This window comes from Leucoraja erinacea, chromosome 21 (assembly GCF_028641065.1).
Source record: "Leucoraja erinacea ecotype New England chromosome 21, Leri_hhj_1, whole genome shotgun sequence".
NCBI lineage: Eukaryota > Metazoa > Chordata > Chondrichthyes > Rajiformes > Rajidae > Leucoraja > Leucoraja erinaceus.
This window is the reverse complement of record NC_073397.1, coordinates 35,931,962-35,947,254: the sequence shown is the minus strand read 5'-3', so window position 1 is coordinate 35,947,254 and position 15,293 is coordinate 35,931,962. Positions and strand designations below refer to the sequence as shown.

Sequence of the window (15,293 nt, the reverse complement as noted above, 5' to 3'; positions counted from 1 at the left end):
ATAGAACATGAACGACATAGCCATGGTGAACGATGGCCAGCCAAAGGCCACAACAGCAGGAAGTAGGTTTGGATGAGGAAATATCCTCCTCGTTTAACATGGTTAATGTTAAACACTGAGATGTAAATGTTGAGCAAGCAAAGGTGACTCACACAGGGGATAAATATTGATTGCAGTATCAATGTCCTGGCTTTTTAGCACTTTCTGTAACTCGGTCGAACTGCCAGTATGGATCTACAAGCACCTCCATTACAAGGAGCGTGGTTGCACATAACAGGTTGTCAGGTTTGCATAACTTCCTCTTCTCATGTAATGTCATGACCGTAAGTGATAGGAGCAGAATTAGGCCATTCGGCCCATCAGGTCTACTCCGCCATTCAATCATGGCTGATCTATCTCTCCCTCCTAACCCCATTCTCCTGCCTTCTCCGCATAACCTCTGACACCCGCACTAATCAAGAATCTGTCCACTGACTTGGCCTCCACCGTCTTCTGTGGCAAAGAATTCCACAGATTCACCACCCTCTGACTAAAGGGGTGTCGGTCCTGTTCGATATTTAATCTATGGTCTATGTCTGAGATAAACTGGGAGACAAACAGGAGGCAGTAGATAGAAGAAACAAAACAGAAGAGAAATATTAACAAAGAAATCTCACACAAAAATATAGATAATAGGCTGATTAATAAATATAGTACAGAGCACATGCAGAAATATGATAGGGAGAGGGGGAGGGAGGGAGGGAGAGAGGGGGAGAGGGAGAGAGAGGGGGAGGAGGGAGAGAGGGGAGGGAGGGGGGGAGGGGAGAGAGGGAGGGAGAGAGGGGGGAGAGGGGGGGAGAGAGAGGGGGAGAGAGGGGGAGAGGGAGAGAGAGGGGGAGGGGAGAGGGGGAGGGAGGGGACGAGAGAGAGGGAGAGAGGGGGGAGAGAGGGAGAGAGGGGGAGAGGGCCGAGAGAGAGAGAGAGAGAGAGGGGAGAGGGGGAGAGGGGAGGGGGGAGGGAGAGAGGGGAGAGGAGGGGAAGAGGGGGAGAGGGGGAGAGAGGGGGGAGGGGGAGGGAGGGAGAGAGGGAGAGAGGGAGAGAGAGAGAGAGAGAGAGAGAGAGAGAGAGGGGAGAGAGGGAGAGAGGGAGAGAGAGAGAGAGAGAGAGAGAGAGAGAGAGAGAGAGAGAGAGGGGGGAGAGGGGGAGAGAGAGAGGGGAGGGGGAGGGGGAGAAAGAGAGGGGGAGAGAGAGGGAGGGGGGGGGAGAGAGAGGGGGAGAGGAGGAGAGAGGGAGAGGGAGAGGGAGAGGGAGAGGGAGAGGGAGAGATGAAATAGGATAAAATTGAAAGTCAGTGGAACTACAGCGGGTTGATGGGATATAATTTGTTTGTGATTTTATTTTTCCACCAGTAATTCTGTCTGTGCTTTGTGCCATAAAGCAGTCATTATTACATTGACATTATTGTGAGGTCACACCTATGGCTTCAGAACAGATTCACCAATATCATTCATTTCATTACACCTATTTTAACATAAAAATATGTATAATAATTTCAATTTTCTCGCAAGGCACATTCCAAATAACATATATTATTCACATCCTTGTACATTTTTCTTAGCTTTCGTCAACTCCCGAAACCAAATGCAAACTATTTTTACATAATAAAATTATAATTTTGCAGAGCTTAGCAAAAAAGCTTTTTGTATAAACGTGGACACGTTGTGGGGCCGTGCGCTAGTGCGAATGGTTACTGCAGACTTTTGAAATTCATCTGTTCAAAATTTCATGGAGATATTGGCCTCTCTAAAGCAAAGTTATGATGATGGGCTGTGAAATTGCTACATTTATTATCTACATGCAGGGCACGGTGGTGCAGCGGTAGAGTTGCTGCCTCACAGGGCCAGAGACCCGTGTTCGATCCTGACCACGGTTGCTGTCTTTACGGAGTTTCTACGTTCTCCCTGTGACCGCGTGGGTTTTCTCTGGGTGCTCCGGTTTCCTTCCACACCCCAAACACCTTTGCAGGTTTGTGGGCTTCTGAAAAATTGTCCCTAGTGCGTAGGGAAGAACTAGTGTGAACAGGTGATCGCTGGCCGGCACGGACTCACTGGGCCGAAGGGCCTGTTTCCACGTTGCATTTCTAAACTCTAAGCTCAAATTGTAATCATGTATTGTCTTTTTCTTTGTCATGTATGGTTGGCACCCAACAAAAGCTTTTCACTGTACCTCACTCAGTACATGTGACCAGAAGCTAAACTCACACTAAACTGTGTTCAAGAAGGAACTGCAGATGCTGGAAGATCGAAGGTACACAAAATTTCTGGAGAAACTCAGCGGGTGCAGCAGCATCTATGGAGCGAAGAAAATAGGCGACGTTTCGGGCCGAAACCCTTCTTCAGACTGATGGGGGGGTGGGAGGGGAGAAGGAAGGAAAAGGGGGAGGAGGAGGAGGAGCCAGAGGGCAGGGGGATGGGAGGAGACAGCTCGAGGGTTAAGGAAGTGAGGAGACAGCAAGGGCTAGCAAAATTGGGAGAATTCAACATTCATGCCATCCGGATGCAAGCTGCCCAGGCGGAATATGAGGTGCTGTTCCTCCAATTTCCGGTGTTGTTCCTGGACTTAACTGTTCCTAAACTGTCCCTGGACTTGTCCGAATGCCTTTTAAATGTAGTTATACATCTGTCACAATAAATCATCCTCTGCGTCACATCCCAATGCTTCAATGTCGTGTGTGATGTTCGAGATTATTCTTTCAAAACCGTCCGTATCTGACGGCACCGACCAGCTGTCGTAGGATCTGACGGCAGATGCAGACGTGTCGCTCATGCTCCGTTTAATCCTTCCAAAGCTATCCGTCAGGATCCCTCTCCCGTCCTTAATCCCAATCGTGTCCAGAAATCCCTCGAAGTAGCTGGCATCGTGATCGGGGATGAAAGCTCGCATTCCTAAATTAGGGATAAGACGGCCATTAATGGACCTCGACGTTAACCCCCCCCCCCCCCGGCAAGAATTGCAGGAACGACAATTGTATCACAAATTGTATCAATTGCAATAAAAATGAACCACAGATGCTGGTTTATACCAAAGACAGACACAGAGTGCCGGAGTAACTCAGCGGGTCAGGCAGCATCTGTGGAGAACATGGATAGGTGATGTTTCACAGAGTGCTGGAGTAACTCAGCGGGTCAGGCAGCATCTGTGGAGAACATGGATAGGTGACGTTTCACAGAGTGCTGGAGTAACTCAGCGGGTACAGCAGCATCTATGGAGCTAAGGAAATAGGTAACGTTTCGGGCCGAAACCCTTCCGGGTTTCGGCCCGAAACGTTGCCTATTTCCAGAAGGGTTTTGGCCCGAAACGTTGCCTATTTCCTTAGCTCCATAGATGCTGCTGCACCATAACTCAGCGGGTCAGGCAGCATCTGTGGAGAACATGGATAGGTGACGTTTCACAGAGTGCTGGAGTAACTCAGCGGGTCAGGCAGCATCTGTGGAGAACATGGATAGGTGACGTTTCACAGAGTGCTGGAGTAACTCAGCGGGTCAGGCAGCATCTGTGGAGAACATGGATAGGTGACGTTTCACAGAGTGCTGGAGTAACTCAGCGGGTCAGGCAGCATCTGTGGAGAACATGGATAGATAGAGTTTCAGGGTCGGGATCCTTTCCCGAAACCTCACCTGTCCACTTTCTCCAGAGATGTTGATCGTTCTATTTGTGAAGTACAGCATGGAAAAGACCGTTCGGCCCGCTGAGTCCATGCTGACCATTGACCACCCGTCCACACTAGACCTCAAAGGGAGGGATCTACTGCCAAGGCGGTGCAGTGGCACAAAAGGCCACACGGTGGTGCAGCTGGACGATTCGCTGCCTCATAGCACCAGAGACCCGGGTTCCTTCCTGACTTTGAGTGCTGTCCGTGTGGAGTTTGCATGTTCTTTCCCCGTGATCGCGGGGGTTTCCGCCCATAGACCAAAGACGTGCGGGTTCGTAGGTCAATTGACCTCTGCAAATTGCCCCTAGTGTGTAGGGAGTGGACGAGAGAGGGTGATAGCAGGACGAGTGTGAACGGGTGATCGATGGTCGATGGGCAGAAGGGCCTGTTTCCATGCTGCATCTCCAAAAAAAAGTAAATGTTGTTTTGTCGCCAAACTGCAAAACAAACCAAATTAGGATTGTATTTCATCCGGAACTAGGCACACAACGGCCATTAAACGTTTGATGTATGAAACACAAACCGCTGTGGCCACTTAACAGCAGGAATTGACTTTACTGTTCAATTGAATGCAATTTGCACCCGATTTGTAATGCGAAGCAGAGATACTGCGTTGATTAATTAATATCATCTTCCCATGGGAGATCGGCTAAGTTGAAAGCCCTGCCCCACGGTACGAGTTCAGTCCAAGAGTTCTCCCGAGTTTGCCCTGATTCGAACTCGGAGATTTACGGCAATGGCCACTCATCGGTACTCGGGGCTCTCGTGGACACTTTTCAACACGTTGAAAAATCTTCACGAGTCTTCCCGTGCTTACCTGCCGTTAGCGAGTCTTCCCGAGTACCTGCCGTTAGCGTTACGAGCCGCTGAGAGACGTCCCCGAGCTCCGACGTACCCGCTACGTTCATTCTCCGTGCTTACCACGAGTTTGATTTTTTCTTAAACTCGGGAGAGCTCTTGGAATGAACTCGTACCGTGGGACAGGGCTATTAGGCGGGCTGAGCAGAGGTGTTCAGCGAAACGATCGCAGAACCTCCGCTTGGAGCTTGGCGAAGCGCAGGCACGGCGATCGCTCCGCTAAACACCTCCGCTCAGTCCGCCTAAAACCTGCCTGATCTCCCGGTTACTAAATACTTGAACTCCCCCTCCCAGTCCCACACTGAACTTTCTGTCCTGGGCCTCCTCCATTATAAGAGTGAGGCCCAGCGCTAATTGGAAGAACAGCACCTCACATTTCACTCGAGCAGCTTACACCCCAGCGGTATGAACATTGAAGATAGACACAAAAAGCAGGAGTAACTCAGCGGGCCAGGCAGCATCTCTGGAGAGAAGGAATGGGTGACGTTTTGGGTCGAGACCCTTCTTTAGGACATTGACTTCTCTAACTTCAAGTAACCCTTGCTTCTCCTCTCTCTCCATCCCTCCCCCTTCCCAGTTTTCCGACCAGTCTGACTGTCTCCGACTTCCTTCTCCCAACTAACGATGATCTATTCCACATGTTCCCTGATCTCCATTCCCTTTGTCCTATTTTCACACCTTACATTTCCTTATCTATGTATCTCCCTCTCCCCTGACATCAGTCTGAATAAGGGTCAGGTCCCAAAACGTTACCCATTCCTTCCCTCCAGGGATGCTGCCTGTCCCGCTGAGTTACTCCAGCATTCCGTGTCTATCTTCTAAGTGGAATTCTTTGCCACAGAAGGCTGTGGAGGCCAAGTCAATTGATATTTTTAAAAGCAGAGATAGATAGATTCTTAATTAGTACGGGTCTATTGTCTAAGGCCAGAGGGTGAGAAGGCAGAAAATGGGGTTGAGAGGGAAAGATAGGTCCTTCCCGCCCCCCACTCCCACCACCCCCACATCAGTCTGAAGAAGGGTCTCGACCCGAAACATCACTTATTCCTTCGCTCCATAGATGCTGCCTCACCTGCTGAGTTTCTCCAGCATTTTTGTCTACCTGCAATTTTTCCAGCATCTGCAGTTCCTTCTTCAACGATCAGTCATGATTGAATGGTAGAGTAGACTCGATGGGCCGAATGGCCTCATCTGCTCCTGTCACTTGTGGCTTTAGACAATAGACAATAGACAATAGACAATAGGTGCAGGAGTAGGCCATTCGGCCCTTCGAGCCAGCTCCGCCATTCAATGTGATCATGGCTGATCATCCCCAATCAGTACCCCGTTCCTGCCTTCTCCCCATATCCCCTGACTCCGCTATTTTTAAGAGCCCTATCTAGCTCTCTCTTCAAAGCATCCAGAGAACCGGCCTCCACCGCCCTCCCTCTGAGGCAGAGAATTCCACAGACACGGTGACTCGACTACATTTCATCTGACAGAAGAGAACTCTGTCAACAGTCTTTGCAAGTTGAAGAACGGTTTCCTCAGTTGCGATGCAAACAGAAAAGTTTTTACCTAAAAGGAGGAACTTTCTTTTCTCTCCATAAAGTTGCAGGAGTTCTGTGCAGTAATCTTCAACCGAGGCCCCCGTGCGATAGTCTCGGAGCAGCAGCGCAAACTGCTGGATTTCTTCAGGGGACAACTTTGTTCTCAGCTTAGATCCAAAGAAAGACAAGCACAATTATTAACCCCTCCGCCCGCATTCCTTCCTCCAGCTTCACATTCTGCACCATTTCACCCGTTATCTCACACTCTTTTGTCTTTTCATCTCTGACCTTTGTCACCCAATCAAACCCCCCCCCCCCCCCACCCCCCCCCCCCCCCCTGACAAAGTTCTTAAGGGGTTGGACAGGCTAGATGCAGGAAGATTGTTCCCGATGTTGGGGAAGTCCAGGACAAGGGGTCACAGTTTAAGGATAAGGGGGAAATCCTTTAAAAACCGAGATGAGAAGAACTTTTTTCACCACACAGAGAGTGGTGAATCTCTGGAAACTCTCTGCCACAGAGGGTAGTTGAGGCCAGTTCATTGGCATATTTAAGAGGGAGTTAGATGTGGCCCTTGTGGCTAAGGGGATCAGGGTCTTATGGAGAGAAGGCAGGTACGGGATACTGAGTTGGATGATCAGCCATGATCATATTGAATGGCGGTGCAGGCTCGAAGGGCCGAATGGATACTCCTCCAGAAATTTCTATGTTTCTAAATGTATCGACCTATCACTCACCTGGCTTTGTCCCACCCCCACCTCTCTTCCAGCTTTCACCCCTCGACCACAATCAGTTTGCAAAAGGGTCCCGACCCGAAACGTTAACTATCCATGTTCTCCACAGATGCTGAGTAAACCAATGAAGAACTATTTCAATGTACATAATAATGCTGGAGAAACTCAGCGGGTGCAGCAGCATCTATGGAGCGAAGGAAATAGGTAACATTTCTGGACGAAACCCAAAGGAAATAGGCAACGTTTCGGGTCGAAACCCGAAACGTTGCCTATTTCCTTCACTCCATAGATCTAAATCTATGATCACTCCATAGATCTAAATCAGCCATGATCATATTGAATGGCAGTGCAGGCTCGAAGGGCCGAATGGCCTACTCCTGCACCTATTTTTCTATGTTTCTAAATCCTCCCTAAACTGCCGCACCCGCTGAGTTTCTCCAGCAGTTTTGTCTACCTTCGATTTCCCAGCATAGAAACATAGAAACGTAGAAAATAGGTGCAGGAGTAGGCCATTCGGCACTTCGAGCCTGCACCGCCATTCAATATGATCATGGCTGATCATCCAACTCAGTATCCTGTACCTGCCTTCTCTCCATACCCCCTGATCCCTTGAGCCACAAGGGCCACATCTAACTCCCTCTTAAATATAGCCAATGAACTGTGGCCTCAACTACCTTCTGTGGCAGAGAATTCCAGAGATTCACCACTCTCTGTGTGAAAAATGTTTTTCTCATCTCGGTCCTAAAGGATTTCCCCCTTATCCTTAAATTGTGACCCCTTGTCCTGAACTTCCCCAACATCGAGAACAATCTTCCTGCATCTAGCCTGTCCAACCCCTTAAGAATTTTGTAAGTTTCTATAAGATCCCCCCTCAATCTTCTAAATTCTAGCGAGTACAAGCCAAGTCTATCCAGTCTTTCTTCATATGAAAGTCCTGCCATCCCAGGAATCAGTCTGGTGAACCTTCTCTGTACCCCCTCTATGGCATCTGCAGTTCCTTCTTAAAAATAAAAAAAAGGATGTCAGCTTGTTTTAAAAAGATGTGAGGAGATTAGTTGTTAATTTCATTCATTTGTGGATTTAGACCTGTGGCCTTTTGCCGGGAACAATGCAATTATTTATTCATTTTCTCCTCCACTGGATGGTGACATTTCACTTTGTTCCCCGTGCTGTGACTGGTTGAGATTGTGCAGCTGAAACGACTTCCCTGCCCCACACCACATCCATCTTGCCGACATTGGAGACACTGGATCCAGCCCTGTCTTTGATCGGACTTTACTAGCTTTAGCTTGCACTAAAACCCCTGTCCCACGGTACGAGTTCATTCCAAGAACTCTCCCGAGTTTGCCCCGATTCGAACTCGGAGATTTACGGTAATGGCCACTCGTCGGTACTCGGGGCTCTTGTGGACATTTGTCATCATGTTGAAAAATTTTCACAAATCTTCCCGTGCTTACCTGCTGTTAGCGAGTCTTCCCGAGTACGTGCCGTTAGCGTTACGAGCCGCTAAGAGACGTCCCTGAGCTCCAACGTACCCGCTACGTTCATTCTCCGTGCCTACCACGAGTTTGATTTTTTTTTAAACTTGGGAGGGCTCTTGGAATGAACTCGTACAGTGGGACAGGGCTTTAAACATCTTTCACGTAATTCCCTATATCATGTATCTGTACAGTGTGGACGGCTCAATTGTAATAATGTATTGTCTTTCTTCTGACTGGATAGTGCGCAACAAAAGCTTTTCACTGCACCTCGATACACGTGACAATAAACTGAACTCAAAGTTATGTCTAGAGGGAATTTTTCCTGTCTCCGAATTCTGCCATTGGAGCAGTTGAGGGCAGCTTTTAATTGGGGGGGGGGGGGAAGGAGGTCTCGACCCAAACCGTCACCCATTCCTTCTCGCCAGTGATGCTGCCTGTCCCGCTGAGTTACTCCAGCGTTTAGTGTCTATGTTTGGTGTAACCAAGCACTTGAAGTTCCTTCCTCCACATTGAGATACATAGATATTCTGTGCAAGTTGATTAGACAGGCAACATGCTGACTGCACATCATGGTCAAACCACAGGAGCCTCCCGACTTAACAAAGTGGAGCACGCGGTCCCTTGGTGAGGGGTCGACTCCGGGAGCCCCAACCGCGGGAGCTTCGACCGCCCCAACCGCGGACAGTTCTGCTGCCCCGTCCGTGGAAGAATAAGGAGGAAAGAAGATCAAACGTCATTGCCTTCCATCACAGTGAGGAATGTGGAGGATTCACCATGGTGAACGTTAACTTTGACGTAGTCGTGTGTCTTGTTGCTTTTATCTGGTACGACTGTACAGTAAATCACATTTGACCGTACCTTAAATGGTGCACGTGACAATGAAGGGCCGTTAAAACCATTGGTCACCAAAACTCACCAGCATTTGTTTTGATAGATGATTTTTTTTTTTTTTTCCAACCATTACATTAGAATCCTTTTTGTCATGACCAGCGACAGCAACATAAATTTACTCCGGATAAGTAGACCATCCGTTACATAAGAGACGTCTGAGGATTCTAGTAGCTCATGTGCGCTATAAATGCCTGTCTAACAAATGCTATTGCATTCGCCCCTTCATTTATTTATAACACAAGAATAGAAACCATAAATAACTGTATCCGCATGTGTAAGCAGCTGGCTGGCAAGACAAACCCTTACCGGCAGCAGAGTCTTCGAACGAGGGAAGGTCACTATTGCAACAACCCAGATAACACACATATAGTTTTAATAAGAGTATAACACAAAGTGCTGGAGCAACTCAGCAGGTCAGGCAGCATCTTTGAAGGACATTGATAGGCAACATATTTTGGGTCAAGACCATTCTCCAGTCTGTAAAAAGGGACTTAAAATGTCACGTCCCCATATCATCCACAGATGCTGTAGGTAGGAACTGCAGATGCTGCCTTAAACCGAAGAGAGACACAAAATGCTGGAGTAACTCAGCGGGACAGGCAGCATCTCTGGAGTGAAGGGATGGGTCGAGACCCTTCTTCGGACTGTGACTCAGGGGAAAGGGAAAGGAAAGAAATAGACAGTGATGTAGAGGGAAACGGAACAAATAAATGAACGAAATGCAAACAAGTGAATTTGTGGAATTCCCTGCCACAGAGGGCAGTGGAGGCCAAATCACTGGATGGATTTAAGAGAGAGTCAGATAGAGCTCTAGGGGCCAGTAGAGGCAGGGGATATGGGGAGAAGGCAGGCACGGGTTATTGATAGGGGATGATTCATTGTGATCATGGCTGATCGTCCCCAATCAATAACTCGTGCCTGCCTTCTCCCCATATCCCTTGACTCCACTAGCCCCTAGAGCTCTATCGAACTCTCTCTTAAATCCATCCAGTGACTTGGCCTCCACTGCCATCTGTGGCAGGGAATTCCACAAATTCACAACTCTCTGGGTGAAAAAGTTTTTCTCACCTCAGTCTTAAATGACCTCCCCCTTACTCTAAGACTGTGGCCCCTGGTTCTGGACTCGCCCAACATTGGGAACATTTTTCCTGCATCTAGCTTGTCCAATCCTTTTATAATGTTATATGTTTCTATAAGATTCACCCCTCATCCTTCTAAACTCCAGTGAATACAAGCCTAGTCTTTTCAATCTTTCCTCAAATGACAGTCCCGCCATCCCAGGGATCAATCTCGTGAACCTACGCTGCACTCACTGCCTCAATCACAAGGATGTCCTTCCTCAAATTAAGAAACCAAAACTGTACACATGTGGTCTCACCAGAGCACGATACAATGTTGGAAAATTTTGGCCACCGGCTGCCACCATGACGGGTGCTGGCAAATTGCCGAAAAAAAAATTGAATGAGTGGGACAGGTCGTGAACGTGTGTACTCACGGTGGCCATGTAGTCCTGCAGCAGATCAGCCCCAGTATGACTCTGGTCACTCTCGCTGCCCACTGTGCCCAGGCTCAACTGCGAGTCGTGGCATGATGGCGAGGAGCTGTCGCGGCAGTACGGGTCGAACATGTCCTGCGATCCATTACTGCCCTCAAGAAAAAACAAACAAAAAAACAGACGCGTGAAGCAATCTCCCGTGAAATGGGAAATGCGATGAAATGCAACAAAACCGATGCATGGCTGGCGTATAGGGTGATTTCACCAAATGTCAAATGAGCGTAGATCCCCCCTCACGTGACCGAAAAATTTAACTGGAGGACATATGTCACTTCGGTACATGTTAGTGAATGGGGAAACACGCACTTTCACACCCGTTAAAAACATGGAAAACGGCAGGAGTTATCGGGAATTATCGCGTTTGCTCGCTGAATTTCATCAAAAGTAAGGCATTATTAACTTACTTTTGATGAAATTCAGCGAGCAAACGCGATAATTCCCGATATTTTGGATCTTTCAATCACCACGGCAAATGTCTGCTAAGCACTTCCGCTGTTTTTCCACCTTCAGTTCCCTCTTGTAATTACCTTACTTTCTATCTTTTTTTTTGCCTGAAAATTTAGGTCGCTGTGCTTCACGGTCACCCCGACTAGCACAGAAAATTTCAGCTAAAAAATCGGCCGTTTTCCATGTTTTTAACGGGTGTGAAAGTGTGTGTTTCCCCATTCACTAACATGTACCGAAGTGACATATGTCCTCCAGTTAAATTTTTCGGTCACGTGAGGGGGGATCTACGCTCATTTGACATTTGGTGAAATCACCCTATAGCCTCTCATCCAGAGGCAAGGGGACTTACAATGAACTGCAGCAGCTGAAGTCCGCCTCGTACCCGTAGGTCTCAGTGGTTTGCCCGCTGTTACCTGTAGATTCAGACAACACAAGACATAGAGTGATACAGCATGGAAACTGGCCCTTTGGCCCAACTTGCCCATACAGGCCAACATGCCCCAGCTACACTAGTCCCACCTCACTAATCCCACTTCTCTGCCTCAGAGGGCGGTGGGGGCAGGTTCTCTGGATACTCTCAAGAGAGAGCTAGATAGGGCTCTTAAAAATAGCGGAGTCAGGGGATATGGGGAGAAGGCAGGAACGGGGTACTGATTGGGGATGATCAGCCATGATCACATTGAATGGCAGTGCTGGCTCGAAGGGCCGAATGGCCTACTCCTGCACCTAATGTCTATTGTCACCTGCCCTGTGTTTGGCCCACATCCCTCCAAACCTGTCCTATCCATGTACCTGTCTAACTGCTTCTTAAATGTTGGGACAGTCCCAGCCTCAACTACCTCCTCTGGCAGCTTGTTCCATACACCCACCACCCTCTGTGTGAAAAAGTTACCCTCAGATTCCTATTAAATCTTTTCCTCTTCACCTTAAACCCATGTCCTCTGGTCCTTGATTCCCCTACAAGAGGCTCCAAGGAATTCTCCCTTTGAAGAATGGATATTTTGAAGGCAGAGATAGACAGATAGATTCTTGATCAGTACGGGTGTCAGGGGTTATGGGGAGAAGGCAGGAGAATGGGGTTAGGAGGGAGAAATAGATCATCCATGATTCAATGGCAGAGTGGAGTTGATGGGCCGAATGGCCTAATTCTTCTCCTATCACTTGTGTGTTAAGGATAGTGGAACGAGCTACTAGTTTTGAGTTAGTGACCAGCTGTTGCTTGGTTTTGCATTAGTTTTAGTTTTTAGAGATACAGCACATACGCAGGCCCTTCGGCCCACCGAGTCCGTGCTGAGCAGCGATCCCCGCACACTAACACTATCCTACACACACTAAGGCCAATGTACTATTATACCGAGCCAATTAACCTGCAAACCCGCACGTCTTTGGAGTGTGGGAGGAAACAGGAGCACCTGGAGAAAACCCACGCAGGTCACGGGGAGAATGTGCAAACTCCGTACAGACAGCACCCACAGTCAGGATCGAACCCGGGTCTCTGGCGCCGTGAGGCAGCAACTCTACCGCTGCGCCACCGTGCCACCCTCGACTGATCGAACATATATTTTGTTTAGTCTTTATACACAGTGAAAGGCTTTTCTACATAATGGAACTCTGCTGCTCCTATGACATGAGTATGAAATTATCAATGGGTTTGAGAGGGAAAAATAGATCAGCCATGATCGAATGGCTGAGCAGACTCGATGGGCCGAATGGCCTAATTCTACTCCTATGAGTTATGGCCTTAGAGTATGAACATGGAGATGCAGGGTTGTTCAAGAAGGAACTGCAGATGTTGGAGAATCGAAGGTAGACAAAAATGCTGGAGAAACTCAACGGGTGCGGCAGCATCTATGGAGCGAAGGAAATAGGCAACGTTTCGGGCCAAAACCCTTCTTCGAATTAAATAGGCAACGTTTCGGGCCGAAATAGGCAATGTTTCGGACCAAAACCCTTCTTCGAATCTTCTTCGAAGAAGGGTTTCGGCCCGAAACGTTGCCTATTTCCTTCGCTCCATTGATGCTGCCCCACCCGCTGAGTTTCTCCAGTAATTTTGTCTTCCTATGGATATGCAGGGAATGGAGGGATAGGAATCCCGTGCAGGCAGAGGCCATTCGTTTGTCCTGACACGGACATGATGGTCTTACGATCTTGTGTCTGCAGCCCGGACTCACTTCTCTCCATTAACCAGCGTCTGTCCGGGGTCGACGTGTAATTGTTGCCAGAACGGTCCACACACTCGATCGTCTGGTCCCCATAGATGATACGGAATACTTGGCAGATCAGAGCACAGTATTCTTCCGCTGAGTCCTCATTTGGGAAACAGGAGGGAGAGGGGAGAGAGGGGGAGAGGGGAGGGGGGAGGAGGGGGAGAGGGGGAGGGAGAGGGGGAGAGAGGGGGGGAGAGGGGCAGGGAGAGGGGATGGAGAGGGGGGGGGAGAGGGGAGGGAGAGGGAGAGAGGAGAGGGGGAGGGGGGGAGAGGGGGAGAGGGGGGGGGGGGGGGAGGGGGAGGGGGGGAGAGAGGGAGAGGGGGGGGGAGAGGGGGAGAGGGGGGAGGGGGGGAGGGGGGAGGGGGGAGGGGAGAGGGGGAGAGGGGGGAGGGAGAGGGGGATGGAGAGGGGGATGGAGAGGGAGAGGGGGGAGAGGGGGAGAGGGAAGAGGGGGGAGAGGGGAGAGGGGGAGAGGGGAGAGGGGGGGAGAGGGGAGAGGGGGAGAGGGGGAGAGGGGGAGAGAGGGGAGAGGGGGAGAGGGGAAGGGGGGAGGGGGGGGGAGAGGGGGAGAGAGTTAGTATAGTTTACAGATACAACGCAGAAAGCAGGCCCTTCAGCCCACCGAGGCCCCGCCAACCAGCGATCCCCACACACTAACGCCATCCTACACACACTAGGGACAATTTACACACACACACCAAGCCAAATAACCTACAAACCTGCACATCTTTGGAGTGTGGGAGGAAACCAAAGATCTCCTAGAAAACCAACGCAGGTCACGGGGAGAACGTACAAACTCCGTACAGACAGCACCCGTAGTCGGGATCGAACCCGGGTCTCTGGCGCTGCAAGCACTATAAGACAGCAACTCTACCGCTGCGCCACCGTGCTGCCTTAGTCTGGGAGTGGAGGTGGGAAAGGTGAAGTGTGTGGGGATCGCCCACCATAGACCAACGGTGGAGGATTTACTGGTAAACTGGCCAGCCCAGGGTGAACTCCTACTCGGGCCAGAGGCAACGGAGCAAGGAGGGGCCCCTCACTCAGAGGCAATGCTCTATAAGGTGCTGGTCAGGCAGCATTTGGAGTAATGAGAGCAATAATGGGCCCCATATCTGAGGAAGGATGCGCTGGCTCTGGAGAGGGTCCAGAGGGGGTTTACAAGAATGATTCTAGGAATGAGTGGGTTAGCATATGATGAGCGTTTGACGGCACTGGGCCTGTACTCACTGGAGTTTAGAAGGTTGAGAGGGGACCTCATTGAAACTTACAGAATAATGAAAGGCTTGGATAGAGTGGATGTGGAGAGGATGGTTCCACTGGTGGGAGAGTCTAGGGCCAGAGGTCACAGCCTCAGAATTAAAGGGCGCTCTTTTAGAAAGGAGGTGAGGAGGAACTTCTTTAGTCAGAGGGTGGTGAATTTGTGGAACTCATTGCCACAGAGGGCTGTGGAGGCCAAGTCAGTGGATATTGTTAAGGCAGAGATAGATAAATTCTTGATTAGGACGGGTGTCAGGGGTTATGGGAGAGAAGGCAGAGGAATGGGGTTAAGAGGGAGAGAGAGAGACCAGCCATGATCTATGAGAGATAGCTCGGCACATTTGGATAGCAGTAACAGGATCGGTCCGAGTCAGTGTTTAAGAAGGAACTACAGATGCTGGAGAATCGAAGGTACACAAAAAAGCTGGAGAAACTCAGCGGGTGCAGCAGCATCTATGGAGCGAAGGAAATAGGCAACGTTTCGGGCCGAAACCCTTTGGGTTTCGACCCAAAACGTTGCCTATTTCCTTTGGGTTTCGGCCCGAAACGTTGCCTATTTCCTTCGCTCCATAGATGCTGCTGCACCCGCTGAGTTCCTCCAGCTTTTTTGTGTACCTTCGGTCCGAGTCAGCATGGATTTACGAAAG

The 15,293-nt window shown here is 49.5% G+C and overlaps 1 protein-coding gene across 1 annotated transcript in view; it reads right to left on the bottom strand.

The window, feature by feature from the left end:
• Window positions 1–1,354: 1,354 nt before the first annotated feature.
• The window catches only part of ccm2l (CCM2 like scaffold protein), a 29,079-nt gene continuing 15,140 nt past the window's right edge, over window positions 1,355–15,293 (bottom strand). Inside the window, exons 6-10 of the mRNA XM_055652660.1 lie at window positions 13,353–13,488; window positions 11,531–11,594; window positions 10,675–10,822; window positions 6,104–6,242; window positions 1,355–2,924 (exon numbers count right to left, since the gene is read on the bottom strand). Coding sequence (XP_055508635.1) covers window positions 2,662–2,924; window positions 6,104–6,242; window positions 10,675–10,822; window positions 11,531–11,594; window positions 13,353–13,488 — 750 coding nt within the window. The 3' untranslated portion in view covers window positions 1,355–2,661. The remainder of the gene's footprint in view (window positions 2,925–6,103; window positions 6,243–10,674; window positions 10,823–11,530; window positions 11,595–13,352; window positions 13,489–15,293) is intronic.